This window comes from Podarcis bocagei (genome assembly GCF_964188305.1).
Source record: "Podarcis bocagei genome assembly, chromosome: 9".
In the NCBI taxonomy this organism is placed as follows: Eukaryota; Metazoa; Chordata; class Lepidosauria; order Squamata; family Lacertidae; genus Podarcis; species Podarcis bocagei.
The window spans coordinates 54,433,458-54,454,882 of NC_138134.1; the positions used below are offsets into that span (position 1 = coordinate 54,433,458).

The window sequence follows — 21,425 nt, forward strand, 5'->3', positions numbered from 1 at the left end:
CCATCTTAGTATAATCTTCTTATACAAAAATTTAGACTCTTTCCTAAGTTGGACTCAGGTTCCCTCCCACCGATTTCCCAGTTTATATTAGATAAAAATATTAATTAAACCAAAAATTCATGAGTGTTATTGAAATTCTATTTCCCCCCCCTTCCATCCCCGGTTTGCGTCCCTTCCCAAATATAAGTCCATAATAACAGTTCTTAGCCTGGGTTCCTCACGTCCAAGGCCTTCATATCTCTTTCAGTCCCTCTCCGCCGGTCTTGTTGGTAGTCCTTTATGTTGATCAATAAAACTCGAGGAAGTTCTGTCTCTTTCAAACCAAATCTTCTTTCCACAAGAAAGCTTGAAAACCATTGCTGCAAAAGATTCACAAACCCTTCATCTTTGAGGTGGAGGCCCCAGTCATATTTCTTCTTTATTTTAAGTTCCTGTATTCCAAATGCTCTAGAGGCCTCCTCCTTCATCTTTCTCATCTTTTGCAGATTTGTAATCCATGTTATCCAAGAGTCTTCTTGTTTATACTCCACTAGTGTCACTTCCTGGTTGGTACTTTCCATCTGAGTTTCCTCCTCTCCTTGTTTAGTCTTCAATTCTTGAGATATCTCTTCCAATTCAGCTGTGGGTTCTTTCTTATTCAAATCCTCAGTACATTCAGCAGAGCTGTTTATTCCAAAAGTCAAGGTCATGAGCTGTTTGTTCATAGCTAGACTCTGCTCTTGTAAAATTCCAACCAGCTGGAATGTTTTTTCTAGCTCCGCTAGTAACTTTCCATCCACTGGCATTGTAATGTCTCAGAAATCCCCCTAGAGGGAATCTGATACTTAGTAATCCTTTTTCCAACAGCCGTCTGCCTCGTTAGTTTCTTTGTTTCCAACGACTTTAGTTCAATTGTATCACTTTTAGTCCAGAGGGATCTTAGGTTAAAAGATTTTTTACTTTAAATTGCCCGTTTGACAGTTTTGACAGCTGTCAAACTCCTTTCCTCTTCAGCAGACTTAGAGACAGGACGCTCCCGGGCCCGGGAGGGGGGGTTACACACGACAAAAAGAAAATCTTCTAAAATTCCACTCTTGCACTCCAGCTCAAAACTTGTTTTGTCAAATCGTGAAAGTTAATGTCTTATTAACTCACCCCAAAAGGGTAGGCTCTCCAGCTTAGTTCTCTACCGTTGCTTTAAATCTTCTGCAGGAAGGGGGGTGCGGACTTCCTTTTGACACATCCCCCGGTCGTATCCAATTCAAAGATAATTTTATTTTAAAGTCCAAATCCTCTACTCACGGGTTGCTTCTTTTCAAGTCCGAATTTAAGGAAACAAGTCAGCGCTCTTCAGCCATGGCACACGGCTTCGCTCCGCTGGGGTAGCGGTTTACTCTCAGCACCACGCCACTCTCCGTATCCTCTCCGTAGCCTTTAAAAAGGCTCTTCGTGAATCGGGGAGGGCGCTTAAGGTGCCCACCGAGTCACCAGGTCCTCAGGCATCTGCGCCTGAGGTTTTTGAGGGTCCCCGCGTCGCCGTCGCGGCAGGACCCGTCCCCAGCGGAGCCGATTCCCTCCGGAGCTCGGAGGGAATCCGCCATTAGCTGTCCGCGCCAACCCGGAAGTCAACTATTTTGATTCCATTTGGACACCATGCGGTGTTCTCTTGTGCTAGTAGCTGTTAGATTGTGAGATTAGGATTGGGGCAGAGAAGGTGACTTCAAATTTGCATTTAACCAAGAGGAACACTGGAGTAGACCTGGTCTAATCAGGTTTGGTTCCCCTTATTAATGAGGTCCACTTGGTGCCTTTGCTGACCTTGACGAAAAAATACATATTTTCCAGGCTTTTGCGACGGTGACTGCTATTAGCATGCTGCTAGAGCTTTATAATGGGACGCGGGTGGCGCTGTGGGTAAAAGCCTTAGCGCCTAGGACTTGCCGATCGAAAGGTCGGCGGTTTCAATCCCCGCGGCGGGGTGCGCTCCCATCGCTCGGTCCCAGCGCCTGCCAACCTAGCAGTTCGAAAGCACCCCCGGGTGCAAGTAGATAAATAGGGACCGCTTACCAGCGGGAAGGTAAACGGCATTCCGTGTGCTGCGCTGGCTCGCCAGATGCAGCTTGTCACGCTGGCCACGTGACCCGGAAGTGTCTGCGGACAGCGCTGGCTCCCGGCCTCTAGAGTGAGATGAGTGTACAACCCTAGAGTCTGTCAAGACTGGCCCATACGGGCAGGGGTACCTTTACCTTTTAGAGCTTTATACTGCTGTTATGAGTGGAACAGGGGGTTGTTTTGTGTACTGCTCATGATCTGCACGTATTTCTGTGCGACTGTGCTTGTAAAATATTTTTTTAACTTATGCTTAAAGTATGTTACAAGTCTCCTGGAGGCCTTCTGTGTAACAAGCAACTAAGAAGTTTACTAAATAAACACAATATAATCACAATCTCTCAGCCTAACTCATCACAGGGTGTTGCAAGGATAAGAGGTGGTTAAGCAGAGAACTGCCTACATTACCCGTAGCTACTTAAGGGTAGGATAAAATGCAATTAATAGTATTATTAAAGATTCAGGCTGCAGTCATCCAAAGTTAGGCTGCTTAAATGGGATTTATGTTGCCAAGCTTTATGCAGGATTGCAGCCAAATTGAAAATCAAGTTCAGCCCTCAGGGAAAAAACTGGTTACAGCGTTAAAAATGAAGAAACATGTACACCATGCATTTAAAGCACTCTTCTGTCACTTTAACAGTCATGGCTTCCCCCAAGAATCCTGGGAACTGTAGTTTTAAGGGTGCAGAGCATTTATTTAATAAAGTTTATACACTGCTTGATCGCAAAAAAACAACCATCTCAAAGCAGTTTACAAAAAGGGTAGGACAATAAAATTGTAGATAAAAACAGATAAAAACAAATATTTAAAACTTTCAGAATTTTAAAATCATAAATATACTAAAGACACTCATCAACATTCTACAAATCTGGGTAGGCTTGTGTAAACAAAAATGTTTTTAGCGGGCACTGGGGGAAATAAAGGTGCCTGTCTGATGTCAGCAGGTAGGGATTTCCAAAGTTAGGGTCTGCCACAAGGATAAATTTCTTACAAATACTGAACAGGTATTATGTGGCATATGTAAAAGTGTCAATTCTGTAGTTAGATCTCCCACAGAGCTACAATTCCCAGCACCCTTTACAAACTAGTATTTACAATTATTTTGGGAAGGGGAACCATGACTGTTAAAGTGCTGCAAGCGTGTTTTAAATATACAATATGGTGTTAATGTGATCACAGGTTTTCACAATGGGTCATTGTATGCTTAAGAATATCAGGAAGGCAAGGGGTGGTGTCTTTCAGCTAAATATACCAACATAACGTGACAAGGGCAGTGGGGCCAATATGTGATAGATAGCAAAGCCACAAGTCTTTTCAGTAGTAACAGAACAAAGATTGGAATGAGGGACAGTAGGCATTAGCTATGTAATAAGACAGCTAAGAGGGACGCGGGTGGCGCTGTGGGTAAAACCTCAGCGCCTAGGACTTGCCGATTGCATGATCGGCGGTTCGAATCCCCGCGGCGGGGTGCGTTCCCGTCGTTCGATCCCAGCGCCTGCCAACCTAGCAGTTCGAAAGCACCCCCGGGTGCAAGTAGATAAATAGGGACCGCTTACCAGCGGAAAGGTAAATGGTGTTCCGTGTGCTGCGCTGGCTCGCCAGATGCAGCTTGTCATGCTGGCCACGTGACCCGGAAGTGTCTGCGGACAGCGCTGGCTCCCGGCCTCTAGAGTGAGATGAGCGCACAACCCTAGAGTCTGGCAAGACTGGCCCGTACGGGCAGGGGTACCTTTACCTTTAAGACAGCTAAGTGCAAAGTTTTTGAATTTTAGACTGAATTCTATCAAAAGTTATTTTACCAAGTTCTGTTTCTTTAGAGGTGGAGAACTGATGTGAAAGTTCCAAAGAACCACCCTGCTGAATCAGACCCAAGCCTCATGTAGTCCAGCATCCAATTTTCCACTTTGTCAATCAGAAGTCTATAGAAAGTGCAGGAGCAAGAGAGGGCAACAGATGCCTCTTGATACTGGAAGAAGTATAAAATAATTGTGATTAGTAGCCATTGATAAGACAAATTCCAGAAGTATAAGGCTGATTGCCATCCAAATTGGAGTCTCTCACTACAGTCCATAGCAGGAAGAGATTAATTTGCCCCACCTTTGCTCTTCAGAATTCTACCAGTCCAATTCCACCACCAACCCCAAACCCGCTGGTAGTGGTGGGGAAGCCACCAACTCATATATACCATGCAGGAGTCCCCATTTGGTCTGCAAGTCTGTTTTCCCCAAGCCATGCCCACTAGCCCTATGCCTGATGAGGCGAGATACGGGGCAGGTAAAGATGCAACTCCTGCCAAAAGTAGGGTTTGCAGGTGCCAGGCAGCTGCATGTGCTAATGCATGCCTTTGCCCTTGCAGTATTAAAATCAACTGATTGGGTGGCTCTGCTGACCTGTCAGGGAACTGGGAGAAGCAAGGAACTTGTCCATCAGCTAGGCAAGCCTCCTAACCCCATGACCTCTAGGAATGGCACATCCCTCAGTTAAGGTAGAAAGCAAGCTTTTTGCCTGTGTTCATTTTTCAGCAGAGCAGGCAATTCTTGCATTTCAACTCACTTCACTTTCAGGTACCAGTTTGAACAGGTAGTATCAGGCTAGTTCTGAAGTGTGTAAAAATTTATTCACAGCTTGAGAAATTTAAAACTTTAAGGACTGATAACATGAAAAAATCAGGAAGAGACAGTAGCGCATGTCAAAACCAAAAATATACATCTGAAGTGTAGAAATCTTATAATAAAGCATATTACAGGCATTGCAAAATGCAACACTTAAAATGAAAATATATTATGCAACAAAGCTCCCAACTACGAAATGCAATATATTAAGAAAGGATAAGCTGTTTATGTCATATGTACATGTGGCCAATATCTTTGTTAAACATAAAAGGCACAGGGAGAGACAAACCAATCTATAGTGATCCTGGCATACTATATGGGTTAAAATAACTATATAAACATTTGATAATTATTTATCACTTTACATCCATATTATTGGGGCAGTGAATAAAATGTATAAAAGGCAAACATTTGGAGTCTGTAATGAAGTATTATAAATTAATCAAAGATAGTGAGAGCAAGAAGAGGTAAAAGGAGCAGGAGCCAAAAGAAAGAGATTACTGATAATAACATAATAGTAATGAAGGCCTCTTACAGGGCAATAGAGATAGAGATGTTGAGTCTGAGAGTAAGGAAAGTAAATGCTGTCATTTCCCCTCAGTTTATGGCCATAACAAAGGGTGCTGCCATTGGTAGCAAAGCTTCAGCAGGAGACAGAGCTGCTACTAAAGTTGATCAATTATTTTCTGTGCTGCTGCTTTGTGTTTCCTTGAGGCAGCTGCTTGTAAATATCTGCAAAAGCAACCTCTCCATTTAGGAAGCTAGCAAGCAGAAATCCCTACAAGAAGGAGGAAGTATTAAGAAATCATGTAAAGCAAGTATTCTTGCTCTCTGTGATTGACTGTACTGCTGAACTCTGCAATATTCAGATTTTCCATGAACCTAAAATCCACATGGCAGACATGTACTGTGGTGGTTTATTAAAGAGCAAGTACCATTGCAAAGCAGCCTTCTTTTCTGGGGGGAAAGAGGATATAGGAGGATAGAGGCTTTTCTGCAGTGCAGAGTCATTCTAACTGGCACTGAGGATCTTCTCTTTAGAATTAAAATCCACAGGACAATTTTTAAGAGAAATAAAATATTAGGCAATATCATCATCATCATCATTCTCCAACATATTTCCAGCAATAATTAAACTTGATTAAGTTACAGATTTTGTCACTAATCTTAATTAGTTAAAATGAATGGAACTTTCACATACCAGGTAAGCTTGGACTGGAATACTAATTTGCATTAATACAGCCACAGAAATTAGTCATGCTTTCCATCTTCCATATCAAAAGAACACTATGTTCGAGTTTCCGATATTAATATCAGTGTTCATTAAGTTAGCAACAGTGAAACAAAATTATTTGTGCACAACTTAAAAATATATGCATCTTTTGGCATTTCAAGTTGGTAGGCAATCTGAACCTTTGGTTCTGTAGAATCTAAAGTTTTACTTCCAAAAACCAGCCTTTTCATTTCCAGTGTTTAAAACAGAGATTCTTTCAAAGTTTTCTAACAATATTCACTAGCTCATTACTGCACAAGAACAATAATGTATTAAATGATACTTTTAAAAACCTTTTTAAGTGTGAGAGGCATTGTGCTTGGGAGGGATCTGGTCAGTTTCATGAAGTCAATAAATAAAAGGGTTGAAGATCAATTTCACATGTAAAATTTCATTTCTTCTTATCAGAACAAGTTGAACAGAAAAAAATAATACCTGTAAAATTGTTCTAACATTCAAGTATTAAGGTTTTAAGTACTTCCTATATAAATTATTGTGCCAATGTCAATACTTAAAGCAAGTATGCATAAGTGAGCTGAATGTGGCTCTTCAGACTTCTCTATCTCGCTCTTGGGACTCTCTCAAAGGCCACGTTTCTCAACAGCCCTATTCCAGTGCTTTTGCCTGGCAACAATATATCCTTGAACTGTGATAATGCCTCTTGCTTACCTGGATGGACAGACTGTGTGCGTCTGAGCACACATAAATTCTGGTTTTTGCATGGCTGGAATGTAGACTGCCGAACAAGGTATGTTAAGCCCTGCCCATTTTTGCTTCTGGCTCAACCACTACTGCCATGTGGCCCCTGAAATGTTTCCCATGAGAGATAGCCCTCAGGCTGAAACAGGTTGCTCATCCTAGATTCAAAGAAATTAGAAATACAGCTCTAGAACAAGATCGTTGATTAAAACATCAAGCTGCGATTTGTCATTTAGTGCAGACAATTGTGTACTAAAACCCAACAATAGACACAACAGAATCACTCAAGTATTTTCAAAGAATTTCAAAGGTAGATGATAAAATTGCACTTAAAATTCTGAATTCAGATAGCAAACCATACTCTTCATTCTTTTAACTGACATAGTTTCCTTTTTCTATAGGAAATCTGGAGCTCAGTTCACCAAGTACTGTCACTGTGCAACTTCCTTATTTTAAAGGAGGCTGTGCAGCAGCAATGATTGGAGGATTGTGCACAATACAGATTTGTAGGTTTTTCCCCAACTTCAACCATTTGGTCAGATAGCCAAGGGCCACACAATTTCATTATCTGTCCTGTTGGTCAGTATCAGATTTTTTTTGGTCTGATGCAGACAGTTCTAAGACGGGGTTTACAAAGCCAGCATACTCAGAGTTGCCATTATCATCCATTTCAGCACTAACAAAATCATTCTCCCATTCCAAACCATTAGAATCATCAGATGCAGAAGTTGGGTTACTTCCAGTTTTCTTGCTGCTAAATTTCAGTGCTGCTCGAAGAATGTCTTCTTCAGTTTTTGAGCGTTCTCGCAATGGGACCATTCTGTTCATGCCTGCAATTTTTTTAAAAAACTGTTTAAAAGCAGTATGCTATATTTGGGAAAAACCATGCATTTGACTTTCAATAAGAGATGCATCCTGAATTAAATAGCAGTCAAAGAAATATATGATTGATGAGGTGAACTGGCTCTCTTTGTTTCTCTACGCTGTATTTTAAATCTTAATTAGCCCCTGTAAAACATTTAAACGCTTTTCTGTGAACTATAAATCACAGGCATCTTTGAAAAACACACTGCCTTCTGAGTTTGCAGAATACAAGTTTCTGTTTAGGCACAGTGGAAGTGAAAAAACAGTCACGACATTATTGCACCTGAATAGGAAAGAGTGAAGTAGTAGCACGCCATTAGCACTTCCCTTCAAAGACATTGCAGCAGCAGCAGCAGCTGATTACTACTACTACTACTACTCATACAACAAAACCATCAGTTCATTCAATAGCAAAAACATTATTATGCTAGTTTTGCAAAGTTATATCTGACATAAATGTAAGAAACAGTAATTCCATAATGCAAAAAAGCAAGTAGTTAAGGCTGTCAAGGTCTCATAAATTTGCTGTTTAAATCTAAAAAGAACCCATTCTGCAACAGAAGTAACCACAATTGCAAGAATAAATGGAAACAGGGGAGTAACTAATTTCATATGACTGCATTTGTGTTTTATTCAGGTTTTTACGTTAACATTGGCTTATTCTGGCAATTCTACTTCACTTAACCAAACCAACAAATACTTAAAAGTTATATTCATCTCCCAATTACCAGTTTCCACACTATGGAAGCAAGATATGCAACTCTGAGAGGAATATTGAAATGGGATTTCACCCCACTCTGTGTTTTTTAAATATCCCAACAGTATCTATTTGCTTAGATGTTCAAACAGACCTTTGGTATTATTTATATGCTTAGGTCAGCAAAATCAATATAGCACAGAACAAATACCTTCTTCATCTTCCCATTCTAAATCTAAGGAATTACTGTCATCATTTCCACTTGTCGATTTGGTTTTTGTCATCAAGTCACAACTGCTCTCTGTATTTGGTGTCAGAACAGTGGCATCTGAGGACAGCCCTGTGAGCAAAACATGTATTTATACTTCAAATATACCAGCACCATTAAACAATACACCAGCCCAACAGCTTTTAGCTTTAGTAATATTAAAATCTGCAAAATGCCACACAACTATTATCTAGAATATATATTGTGGCATTTTGATTGCACACATGCCAAGCAACATTCTCTTTAATAAAGACATCTACAGCAGTAACCCTAGGAGATATATATATACCAAAATGTCTTGACACTTTAAAATAAAGCCTGCATATGAAAATAATGGGTTCTTATTGCAGATCAGTAGATGTTCCTCTAGGACGTTGAATAAATTTTTAAGAAAGGGAAGTGAATTTTGAATTGCTGTAATTGACATATGTATAGTGTGCACCTACATGCAAGATGTGTAAGGGTTTTCAATACCCTTTGTAGTATTTGAGCTACTTGGTAGCAGCAATAAAAGCTGTGGCTGAAGAACATCCACACACACAAAATACTTACTGCTGCTCCGAAAAGCTTCATATTGTAGTTTTACATTCCTCAGGTAGGAATCAAAGTCTTCTTCTGTCACTGAGCTGTGAAAGAACAAACAAGTTACATCAAGGAGGACCAAGTTCAGAACCAAAGATTGGCTTACAACACCAACATATAGTTTCCTACATTTTGAATGTGATGGGTTGGAGCCCGTGTAATAATATTCCTACTAGAGGAATGGGATGTGGGAGAATATTTCTTCCCATTTCATTCTGTGAATTTGCAACCTACAAATTTACAAAGGGAACAAGGGTACATCCACCTGCTGCTTCAAATGAATTAAAAATTGAAGTTGTTTCTGCATAAAAATTATACAGCGATTTCAAATTCCCTGGCAAGCTAAATATTAAAGGCTCCTGACTGAATATCTTACCTTAAACCGTCTCCATTGCTTGCCAGTTGGGCTCTTTGCAGTCTTTGTTGCTGAAATTTTAAAAAATTAACATACGTTTCAAGAAATAAACTCAAAAGAATGCAGCTTAGCTTAAACTCTCTAGTCCAAGTCAGATGTATGAACACACCTACTCAACAGGGCAGTTTATTTGCTCAACTATTATGCTTGTCTGCACAGTGCCTGATTGTTTCTCATTAACAGCAGAATGAGGTTTTTTTTCTCTATGACATTCCTATATTGCCTTTCCATTAAAATATAAACAAACTGGAGGGTGCTCAAGTATCAGACTGAGCAAATCCCATGACCTTCCAATAAAGTTGAAAATGTCTCACAATTTTATCCTGCTTCCTAACTTGCAGAAACAAATTTCATTCTGTTCTTGGTTCTTCTAAACTTTTTATTGGCACTTGAGACTATTTTGCAGCAGCTAAAGAATGAAGGAGGACTGGATAAATAATGCCTACACAGGAAGCTGTCTTATATTGAGTCAGAACATTGGTTGAGTATTGTCAACAGGGACTGTCAGCATCTCTCCAATGTTTCAGATATGAGCCCTACCCAGACCTGCCTAGTGATGCCAGGAATTGAATCTGGGTCCTTCTATATGCTAAGTACATGGGTTACGCCCATATTGGGGGGGGGCACATGTGTGAGTCACATGGCACACCTGGCCCTATCAGGCCTTGGTGCGCCATGTGATATCACATGCGTGACACCTTGGGTCTCCCGCTGGGCAACTACAGTGATAGTACCTATGGTACATGTTCTGCCATCAAGCTACAGCCCTTCTCAGGTTTGCTTGTTGCAGCGAATCCATTCCTAGTCATTCTAGAAAGGACAGTACCATAAGGATAATAAAATAAAATAAAATAAAATGCATAATTTAACAAATGTAGAAAAAAAGAAATCAAAGACATTTCATCAGCTAAAATACTGATGTTGGATAACATTTAGAAGCAGTCCAGTACGTGAGGCTGCATTTAACTATGTCATTTCTGATGCAACCAACACCAGTTACAGAAACATCAGTGTGCTGTTTAAAACGTATTTTAATAAAAGTGTGACACAATTGCTGTAAGAAATAAAATGCTAGAATACACTTTGCCTCCCATAAAAATAACTACACTTTTTCTTAAAGCATGTAGACCAAGCTATTGTCGTTTTCTTAACTACTGGGCTGACCTGACAAAGCCGTCCTTAAGATGTTCTGTGGTCTTTTATGAAATCCTAATTAAGTGCTTACATTTGGATGCAGTTGGTTATTAAATTACATAGTCCAAAAACCTTTTCAGCGGCTGCCAGAAATCCTGGGATGCAACATAAATACCGAGGATTTATTATTATTATTCCAAAATACTAATCCTTTATACACCATAAGGATCTGGTATTCCACTCACCTTTGCTTTAGAGTTCCTAATTGCATTGAAACCACTTCCTCACACAGATCATGCGGCAAGAAGTTACAAGACTTAGTATTATATATGGCCTTGTTCAGACTTAGCTCTGCTGCTCCAACAAACTGGTTTGCTGAAATATGGATGACCAAGAAACCTGAATGCTCCATCTTGCCCTTGTTTATCTGGCTTGGTTGGAGACTTAGGTGTTTTTGTTAAAGCAGTTTCCTGCAATGTCTCATTTAGGAAATTGTGATTCTGGAGGCAGAGCTTAACCCACAAATTTCCAGCTTGATGTTATGGGACACTGTTACTTAATAAGACGTCTCCCTCTTAAGCTGGAGATACAAAGAGAAAGGGAAGGCACATGCACTCTTTATTTAACACTGTTAACATTGTTAATAGTTAATATATTGTTGAACACTAAATAGAATGTTTGACTTATTGCCATAAGTTCATTTTATGCAGGGGATCTCTGCCCAGTGGAGTGAGTGGGAGGAACCATTCCTCTATGACTCCTCTCTCCTCTCACTACAGGACATTATCGATTTCTGATGTATTCCAGAAATCCATCATTAACATCTTTGCACAAAATTTCAATAATGCTTCTCTATGAAGAATGATGACTGCTAGGTATGGAGTAAAAAGCATACAAAACAAAGAACAAAACCCCCGAAAGCATCCCCACCCCGCAAAAGGAGAAAGTGGTAAAGTTATATATTTTAAAAGTTATTTAAAAATTATCAATGTGAATCCTCGTCATTGATATCTACTTATGTGTTATTATTCTACCCTCCTCCAAGGACACTAGGGGGGTGTACATGGCTCTTCCCCCACCTCCTGCTCAGTGAGGCAAGCTGCGCTAAGAGTTCATGACTTTCAAGGTTGAGTAACTGAATTCAAGCCTCTCTGGTGCTCTAACCCGGGATGGGCAACCTACAGCCCTTGAACTGCATGTGACCCTCAGCCCTCTGCAAGTGATCAGTTCAGACTTCTGGCAAGAGTGGTATCTCCCTGCTAGGTAGTGGAGGAGAGGAAAGAGAGAAAGAAGGGAATGCCATCCACTTTTACTCTGTCCCTGTACCATAACTGATTTCGACCCCATACACACATTTGGCACATGTGCCACAAACAATTACCCCCAAAAGGAATACATCTCTCAAAAGAAAAAAAAAAGGGCACCCATCCCTGCCCTAACGATTTATCATTCAGATTTATCATATAGGTTCACTTGCTTTCAAAGCAAGCTTAGTATTGCAGGACAAGATCCTTATCCTAGTAAGGGGTCAGCAAACTTTTTCAGCAGGGGGCCGGTCCACTGTCCCTCAGACCTTGTGGGGGGGCTAGACTATATTTTGAAGGGGGAAAAAAGAACAAATTCCTATGCCCCACAAATAACCCAGAGATGCATTTTAAATAAAAGCACACATTCTACTCATGTAAAAACATGCTGATTCCTGGACTGTCCATGGGCCGGATTTAGAAGGCGATTGGGCCAGATCTGGCCCCCGGGTCTTAGTTTGCCTGCCCATGTCCTAGATTTTGCCAACCGATCTCAAACCCTCATCTACAGTTTGTAGTGTGCTCAGACGCAGTAAGTTCACACTGACAGTTATGATCCAGAATAATTTTAAAATTTCACTTACTTCCATAAAATTGACAGATTGTCAATATAATGAAAGGATTAATGATCCTACAATCTTCTGCAAGATTGACTAGTCTGCAGTTAGTATCTTCAGAATGTTTTAAGTAACTGGCCACCTGTTATCTATTCACCACAGGTTCAATAGTAGAAACGTATTAAATATATGTTTATTAATGTCCTATATAAAATATTTGATACTCTGCTCAAGAGATTAAAGGAATTAGAAACTACTAAAAGAAACTTGGAATGTTCTGTTTAAGATAGCATGTGAAACTAAGCAAGATACACAACAGGGGCTCTGATACATATATTTTGGGGTCTTCTCCCCTCACCTCCAAGAGCTTTCTCTGCTTTGCTGCCCTGGCTGCTTCACGCTGCGCAGCATATAAAGTCTCCTCTTCTATTCTTAACTTCTCCTCTTGTTTGGCTAACTGTATATGAACAAAATAGTAAGGATTAACAAAAGAGAACCTAGCTATCTTTCCTATGAAAATAAGTGCACTAAATTTAAAGGAAAAGTTATTCATGAAAAATACAAAACACAAAATTTACTGGTGTGATTAAAAAAAGAAACTATTTTCATACTATCTTCCATACTATCTTCCAATATCAGTTGTTATTTGAATTAAGCATATTAACTAGATAAATTAAAATCTTCTTTAAAAGCAATTTTAGCTCTAGGTATTCCACTGATCATAAACAGAAGTCAGACATATACATAATTTAAACCCAACATTTACATATGATCATTCAAAGAGCCCCGCTAGATTGGAAGTACAAAAATAGGGTGTACAAGTAATTTGTGCATGATTTGTTAGCATTTCCTTTTAACATTCAAAACTACCCACAAGTGGAAGCTTTTCTACTAGCTTTGTTCTCCACAGCACTTTTTCTGTTTCCACAGAGAGAACTTTAACTACTGTACTGCAGCTTTATTTTTTCTTCCATCGCATCCTGTTATCGGTGTTGTTAGACCTAGCTTGCTCTATTCACCATATCAAGCTTCCACTTTTGTCAGCCAGTTATTGGTATAGACAACTGTGCATACATGAATGGTTACTATGCCTACCTCTGACAGAAGTCTATCATCTAATGTTCTTTGTTTTTCAGCAATGGAATTGTAGTGCCTTCCCCTTAGATCAGCAATTTCTTCTTCAGTCAAAGGTCTGGAGAAAAAGGAAGAAAGAGGCTGCCCACTTGGCACTCTGCTCCACCAGCTTCCTCAGCAAGCTGTCATGGAGACTGTCTCCAACGGCCAGATCTATCCTTCGCTAGATGTTTCTGCTCTCCTACATGATTAACTAAAATATTCCAATATTTATAAAACATACAGTACATTATTTATTTTCCTTTTTGTCTGCATATTTTTATTTAGATTGTGAAAAGGGACACATACATTACAGTAGCAATTCTTACTTCACAAAAAATAAATGATAAATTACAGCGATTTTAGAATTTATATAATTTATTAGCTTTATATACTGCCCTTTATCACAAGATCTCACAAGATAAAAATATAGGGTGAAAGCACATATAAATAGTTAAAACAAAAACAACAAAACAATAGCCTTCCTCCTCCCACAAACACATTTAAAAGGCTGTAGAATATTAATCAGCCAAAGGCCTGGTTGAAAAGGAATGTTTTTGCCTGGCACCTAAATATATATAATGAAGGTGCTAGGGAAACCTCCCTGGGGAGAGCATTCCACAAATGGGAAGCCACTGCAGAAAAGGCCTGTTGTCATATTGCCACCCTCTGGACCTCATGATTTAGCTAATACATATTAGAAAATAGATATTAATATATTGATAATTGTTCAGACTAGAGAAATTGGGACTACAATTGACTTACCAAAATAAAATTTTAAGAAGACATCAAAAAGACACTGATTTGGATTTTAATGATAGACCTCTCTTGCAAACGAAGACAAATTCAAAACTTTGCTTGGAATTTATTTCATTGGAATATGTGTAGCTATTTTAAGCCACAGTAAAGGCATTACACACTGTTAACATACACATTTTAACACACCCCAAAAGCGACAAACATTTGTATTTACTTTATATGGATGCATGGTTCTTAGGGGTAGTGATTTAAAAAAATAATTACAATTTTGAAACTGCCTAATTTAGCTGATATTATACCTATTCAATATGTTACTATTTATAATTTTAAGAAACAATGCATTTTTAGAGATGGAAAATTACCCACCCACCAATCTGTCCATTCAAAATGCTAAAAGGCACTCTGATAAAGAACCTAATATTTCAGGCAAAATCACCCTGCTAATAGGAAAAGTAGATGATCAGAATGATGAAACAAGGTGAAAATAATAGTGGGTGGGAGAGAGAGAAAATATGTTATAAATACCCACCTCTGGTTGCTTCCTGGACTCTCACCCTATTAAAAATTATCAAGAGATACCCAATATTAAAGGCTATAACAATTGTATTATCATACTATCTTTGAAACGGAACTGATAGATTTGTTTTAAAAAGCAACCCCACCATCCTTTTAAAAACTAGAAATTAAATATATGGATCCATCTGTGATAAAAACCCCCTGTCTTTATACGTTTTGATTCAATGATCTGTAACTCCATCTATAACATATTGGCAACATAAGAGCTAGGCAAAGCTGTGCTTGTTTGTATATAGCCCTGCTCATAGACAGTATTGGGGAACATGGTTTTCAAAGTAATTATCAACTCATTATATAAAGAGGCTGTTTAAAAAACTGTTTCTTTCCATGTTTTCCCAATTTACAGCCTTTTAGGTTACCCTTGGTTCAAACATGCTTTAGAAGGCTAATGATCCACTTTACACATAAAATTGTTCTAATGACCTTTCTTTATCAGAAAGCTACTTACCTCATCGCTTTCCACTAGATTCTCAAACTGTAAGTAGACAGAACAATATTTCAATTAAACAAGTATTACAGCTAAAAATGAACATATATTTAGACATATATCATCCATGTTCTTGATCTTATTTAAGTACCCATGCAAACTCAGTGGGCACTTACAAAGTTTTGGTAAAAACAGAAATCACACAAACATGCCCATCAACTTTGTTATTGTATTTCTTATGCTATTAAAGTAATTCTATGGAGGTCGGGCAGGCACAGGGAATAATTGCCACTTCCAAAGCCTTGCTGGTCTTGTGCTGGCAAAAGGTTATGAAAGCTTCTCACTGTGCAATGAACTTTTACCATTTTCCCTCCCATCTATTTTAAAGACAGGGAAAATAACCACATCCTTCTTCACCTGTGGAAAGAGAAGTCTGCTAGATCCAACCACCACCCTTCACGGGGACACAGATAAGTCTGCTGGATCCAACCACCACCCTTCACAGGGACACAGATATTTCTTCTACTCCTAGATGCCATATGTTTAGATACAAAATGCATCTGATACTTGTATCTAAAGATATTTCCTTTCACATATTTCAATTAGGAAATGTGATTGTTTTTCTCCTATTAGTTCCAAAATGAAAGCAGCAGTAAGTTTTGGAATTGAAAGCCTTTACTCACCTCTATAGTGAAGTGTTCTCCTGTGGCACAGGTCCTGAAGTACTTTGATCTAGAAAATAAACCAACATTTACCACAACATTAATTAGTATTATAACTGAAGACTTCTTAGAATAGTTTTCTCTGTTCTCAGAAACTTTCAACACTACAGCTCTGTATCTTTTAAGAGCTGTGTATAGAAATGTGGGTTTTCTAGAAACATTTTTTCTGATGAGTGATCTAATTTAGAATGTTTACTTTTGCTTGTATTAGTCAATAAAATTAAAACAAATATTCCATAATATTTTTTTGTCCTCAAACACAACAAGCATTTGAAATGAAATATTTGGAGGGATATTAAAGTACACATCATGTGGTTCAAATGTTATATTAAATAGACATTTTTATTGGAATGCCCTCCATTTGAAAGAAAAAAGGTCTGATTTTCATCCAGGGCATGAGAAATGCAGCAAGGGACTGGTGTAAGTGTGGAAACCAATTAGATTTACAGTATGGCATGGGCAATGTAAGCACGGCCTTGTTATCAACAACAGTATGGGCACCTATTATGCTTGTTTATTTTCAAAAGGATTAATCAATATTATGGTGATGATATATTCACTTATCACTTTAGGCAGAGTACTATCAGATACTGCGGAATGACAAACCATGCATGGAGTTCCACTACAACTGGAGCATCAGGGGGAGAGAGGTAATTTCCCCCAACTATTCCTTCCATGTGCAGCTCTCTGAAAGGCTGTTCTGGAGGGTTGGGGGACCCATTTGTACAGTAGAAGGTGGAAAATATACTTCTTCCCCTTCCTCCAGCAGGAGCCTCCCCAGGATTGTAGTCTCTTCTGCAATAACTATATAAATGGCCTTTACAATAATGCTCTGGATGCTAAGAATATATACAAATGTAACCCTTTTTAAAATAAAAAAATGACTATAATAAAACATATTGCTTTTTGTATGTGGTAGCCTTAGGTACTCTCCAGGTAGGGCAATAACAGTAAGCCCCGAGCTCTAATTATAGATATATTCCCAGAAGCATTATAAGAATGATGTTGTGATCCCTCTAGGAATAAAGTGGAAGTTAACAATGAGAGCACAGAAACTAGATCTGACCCACTTTCTAATTATGCCTGCAGCACACAGACAACGAAACTTGAACAACAAACAATTTAAACAGAATTTCTAGAACCACTGGCATTAAACCACTTTCTACATGAATAAACAGAGATTATATTTTAAAAAACATTTTTAGTGAACCCTGTGATGCTTGGATAATTTACATTAGGTTTATAAAAAAATTCAGCAGATATTCAGAACAAGCGGCATGGAAATGTATGTAAGTTGTATTCTATATAGACTAATTGTTTCACTCAATCCAAATATACATACTAATTAATGGACTGCATGTTATTATCATAGGTGTCAATGTTTCCCTTTTTTAAGGGAAATTCCCTTATTCCAAATAGGATTCCTTGCAAGAAAAGGGAAAAGTTGACAGCTATGTATTATTATTTATTAAATACATATACAACCCTTTATCAAAAGATTATGGAGCAGTATACAGTATAGGGTGGTAGAACAGGGGTTCACAAGATGTGTGGCCCAAAGCACTAACAAGAAACGGGTGGATTTTAAAAAGCATTTTTTTTTGCTTTTTAAAAAGTTCAGACTGTTTCATATTTCAAGTTTTCCAAGGTCTTAAGGGTTAACCCACCTTTAAACAAATAATAATAATAATAATAATAATAATAATAATAATAATAATAATAATGCAGGGTAATTAAGAATATTGCAGAATATCCACCACCTGCAGTTTAGTAAGCTGCAGACATTGATGTTATATGCAAAGTACACTGATGCAGATTAGCTGCAGTTCTCTGGCCCACTATAAATTTTCAGAAAGGCCTTGGCTGCTGACAGAAAGGGTAAAAACACTTTTCTCCTTTACTGCTTTTAGAGCTGTGGACAAAGCAATCCAAATCCATGATCCACTGCTATGGATGGGTTTTTGATGGGCTGAATGTGTTTGCCTTGCCAGACTTTGCCAGCAAGGAGTCTCTGCTATGGTAAAGCTCTCCACTTCTACTGAATGAAAGCACAGGTGGAAGTTTCTGCCAGCATAACCCCCCCATGGGTGTTTTAGGAGCAGAGTTGGCCAAGGATCCACTAGATCCTAAGCCAGTACAATTGACAGCAAGTTGTGCCAAGCAGCCCAGTTTGAGCCTGTCAGCCTTGAGCTGGTCCAGCAAAGATGCATACTTTTCCTGCCCCTACATGTTTGCCATGGCAGGCAGTTCTCTGGATGTGGCAGTGCTCTGCTGCTCCAATAAGCCCTGCTGCTGTCTCAAGAAGTTAGGATTTTGCTCTCAAAAATGCTGTACTTTATGCACCTTTGTTGTAATTGGCAGACCTGGGGAAAAACATGGACATCTTGTTGTCTGAGCAACTAAGTAGCCTGCTATTGACATTGTCTCTTACTCATCCATATGCCTACACAAATTCAAACTATGCAGAGCATATTAAATAAGCTAAGGGGAAAATCTGGGCATAATACTCAGACACCAAACAAATCTAGGAAGTGTAAATTGGTGAGATTATTCCAAATCCCTTTGAGCGACTGACAGTTTGTTGTATTAAAATATTACAGATTTTATGTCTATTTTAATTTCTGAGGAACGTGGGTTGATAGAACAAGGCAAACTGTTGCAGTTCCTGACATCACACCTTCCCATTGTCAACATTATTTCCTAGAAGATTGATTGCAACACTTAGTTTCTGTGAATTCTTTAATGTCATATCCCCTTCTTGAAGTAGCATCTAGTACACTAAAGCATAATTGCTGTCTGTTTGAATGTCACAGTGTCTGCAGTAAAGGCAAACACAAGGGATGAAAGCTTATAATGTACTCACAGGACCACAAAATAGACCTTCAATCTATGCTGAAACAAATGTTTCTCAGCTTAAACCATCTCTTTCCTTCTTAGTTATTGTTTCAATCAAATTCATGTAAACATCAGTCAAATCGTTTTTTTAAGGGAACCTAAGCCAGTAGGCTAGTCAACAGCAACCCTTAATCAGGGATGGGAAACCTATGCACGTCTAGTTGTTGCTGGACTACAACCCCCCTCACCCCTCCCATTCTGTCTGGCTCTGATAAGATTTGCCTTAGATGAAGCCAATATCCAGATTTGCTTTGCACTGCAATCCTATAGATGTCTACTCAGAGATATAAGTTCAATGGAACTTACAGTTGTGTATAAGATTGGATTGCGAAACATGCATAGAACTGTAGTATCAACTTTTCTATTGCTCCATTTTTTACTACATTTTGGAAAACTAATTGTCCTTTATTTATCCTCCTTGCCTTTTACAGTAGGAATTCAAAGAAACCTACCACAAAATACAGTTATTTAATTTTTTTCTGCCCTTGTGCATACAGACCTTTGCACACACTTTTTACATTTATCCTGCAATCCTGCGCCGATCAACGTGAGAGTGGGATCCACTGAACTCACTGGGGCCTGAGTAAATCTGCATAAGATCAAGCTCCATGTGATCAAGCTCACTGGGTGGTTTTGCACCAGTCACTATTTCTCAGCATAACCTACCTCACATGATTGTGAAAATAAAATATGGGGGAAAGAGAGAACCATATATGCCACCTTGAAGCCTTTGGAGGAAAAAAAGAAAATATAAATATCACTAAACAAATGATAAACTGTAGCACAGAAATTCCTATCCTTCCCAGGATTGTTTTATATCTCCTTCTTACTGCTACCTTCTTTTGGATTAGTAGTATTACAGCTTTGAACCACAATCAACACCATTTTACAGAATTTACAATACATTAAGATGAAGAAGAAGAAGAAGAGTTTGGATTTGATATCCCGCCTTTCACTCCCCTTCAGGAGTCTCAAAGCGGCTAACATTCTCCTTTCCCTTCCTCCCCCACAACAAACACTCTGTGAAAAGTTATTCTGCTTTTCTTTTGTTTACTGCTACAAGTTGTCAGTGTGGGGCTGGGCTATCCGTGTAAAGTTGCAACTGTCCTCCATTTGAGATTGTGACTGCCAAGCTAAGGGCCAGCAGACTCTGAATTCTTCTTGCATTTTTTTTCTTCTGTTGACAGATGGATAATATATCTATCTATACACGTATAAGCTATACTCGTCAGGAGAACTGATCTGCTTCTCTTCCCCCAAGTGATGTTCTTTCAGCTATGGATAAATACTAGAGAACCTTGAGTGACAGCAGAAGCAATCAGGAAACACTGACATTTCATTCTTTATTGAACCCTTCCTATGGGGGAGGGGTAAACAGCCTATCAGCCTGGAGGTGAATCTATTCTGGCGCTGCGTTTCCCCGTGACTAACCATATACTTTTGAAAAACAGCCACACAGCCGACTCCCCACTACCATTCCACCCTCTCCAAGAACTGGGTGAAGCTGCAAAAACGGCACCAATAACTTTTGCGACAGATTCCTGTTGCTATAATCTCGCATTACATTAGGCAGGAGAGCATGAGAGGCCTGCTGGATCACACAAGGTCCATCTCGTGAGCATCCTGTTTCCTCACAGAGACCGATCAAATGCTTCCGGGGGGGGGGGGGAGCCGCACAAACTAAAGAGCCCTCACCCCGCTGTTGCTTCCCCGGCAGCATTCAGAGATACCCTGCCTCTGAACACGGAATGTGGAGTGATGGCCGTCGCTAGACTCGCATTCCTCCTCCCTCCATTAACACCTGAGGCAGCTGCCACGTCTTGACAGTGTCAGCCTGAAGGGACGCGAGACTCCGCCGCTGAACCGCGAGGCAACTCGCCCTACAGTCCCACCTGGGCACTACCTAACCACCCCCCCCCACCTCGAAAAGGTGGAGTCACAGCCAGCCCTGCCCGTCCCGCCTCCTCTTCCACGTCCCGTGCTTACCCTCCTCCTCGCTGGATCCGTCCCGCTTCCCGCCTCGGGAAGAGCCAGCAGCACCACTGCGCCGCCCAGCTGTTCCCCATGGCATGCTGAGGGGTGGGCGCGTGTGCGCACGCGCGCGAGGGCCACCAGCGTCCGTTAAGTCACCAACCGCCGCAGCAGCGCCAACCAACTATGACGGCGGTCCCTCGGCAACGGCGCCGCCGCCCAACGGCGTAAAGAAAGGTAAAGAAACGGCACGGCGACGGGACCCCCCGCTCTTTTGTTTATGTGGAGAAACACCCACAAGCCACACTGTCGCACGACCACGAATTAAAAACGGAAAGCGCCCCCTCCCCCTTCCGCGTGGAGACTCCGCTCTGCTCCGCCCGCCTTCGCCGGCCCCCTCACACGCTGTGCCTGCCAGGTCGGCCGTCGCAGGCAGCCTCGGGCCCCGCCCCCTGGCCCCTCTCAGGC

General features: G+C 40.0%; 2 protein-coding genes across 6 annotated transcripts in view; both read right to left on the reverse strand.

Annotated features, from left to right (window-relative positions):
* Positions 1 to 3,952, reverse strand: part of ALPK1 (alpha kinase 1) — a 69,578-nt gene extending 65,626 nt beyond the window's left edge. The window contains exon 1 of one of the 3 annotated variants that reach the window (XR_014011577.1): positions 3,889 to 3,951. The gene's annotated coding sequence lies outside the window, so the exon portion shown is untranslated. Of the gene's footprint in view, positions 1 to 3,888 lie in introns of all 3 variants that reach the window. The other 2 variants (XM_081208051.1, XM_081208052.1) reach the window with 2 other exon arrangements.
* Positions 3,953 to 4,907: 955 nt separating this feature from the next.
* AP1AR (adaptor related protein complex 1 associated regulatory protein) lies at positions 4,908 to 21,255 on the reverse strand. Of its 3 annotated transcripts, XM_081208180.1 has the most exons (10): positions 20,973 to 21,239; positions 16,053 to 16,101; positions 15,391 to 15,417; positions 14,896 to 14,921; positions 13,590 to 13,686; positions 12,853 to 12,951; positions 9,461 to 9,510; positions 9,055 to 9,128; positions 8,446 to 8,574; positions 4,908 to 7,503 (listed from the first exon to the last, which is right to left on the reverse strand). In XM_081208180.1, exons 1-10 carry the CDS (start codon positions 21,050 to 21,052, stop codon positions 7,238 to 7,240), a joined length of 897 nt encoding a protein of 298 aa, XP_081064306.1. In that variant the 5' UTR covers positions 21,053 to 21,239; the 3' UTR covers positions 4,908 to 7,237. The 3 variants fall into 3 exon arrangements, with proteins under 3 accessions (XP_081064306.1, XP_081064307.1, XP_081064308.1); XM_081208181.1 differs by lacking the exon at positions 12,853 to 12,951 and having other exon boundaries at positions 20,973 to 21,255; XM_081208182.1 differs by lacking the exons at positions 14,896 to 14,921; positions 20,973 to 21,239.
* Positions 21,256 to 21,425: the final 170 nt, after the last annotated feature.

Coding starts and splice junctions, on each gene's coding strand:
- AP1AR (XM_081208180.1), bottom strand. CDS start 21,052: ATGGGGAACAGCTGGGCGGCGCAGTGGTGCTGCTGGCTCTTCCCGAGG. Junction 14,922..15,390: donor ATCTAGTGGAAAGCGATGAG/GTAAGTAGCTTT, acceptor AATTTTTAATAG/GGTGAGAGTCCAGGAAGCAA. Junction 8,575..9,054: donor TGAAGCTTTTCGGAGCAGCA/GTAAGTATTTTG, acceptor TTTTGCTCACAG/GGCTGTCCTCAGATGCCACT.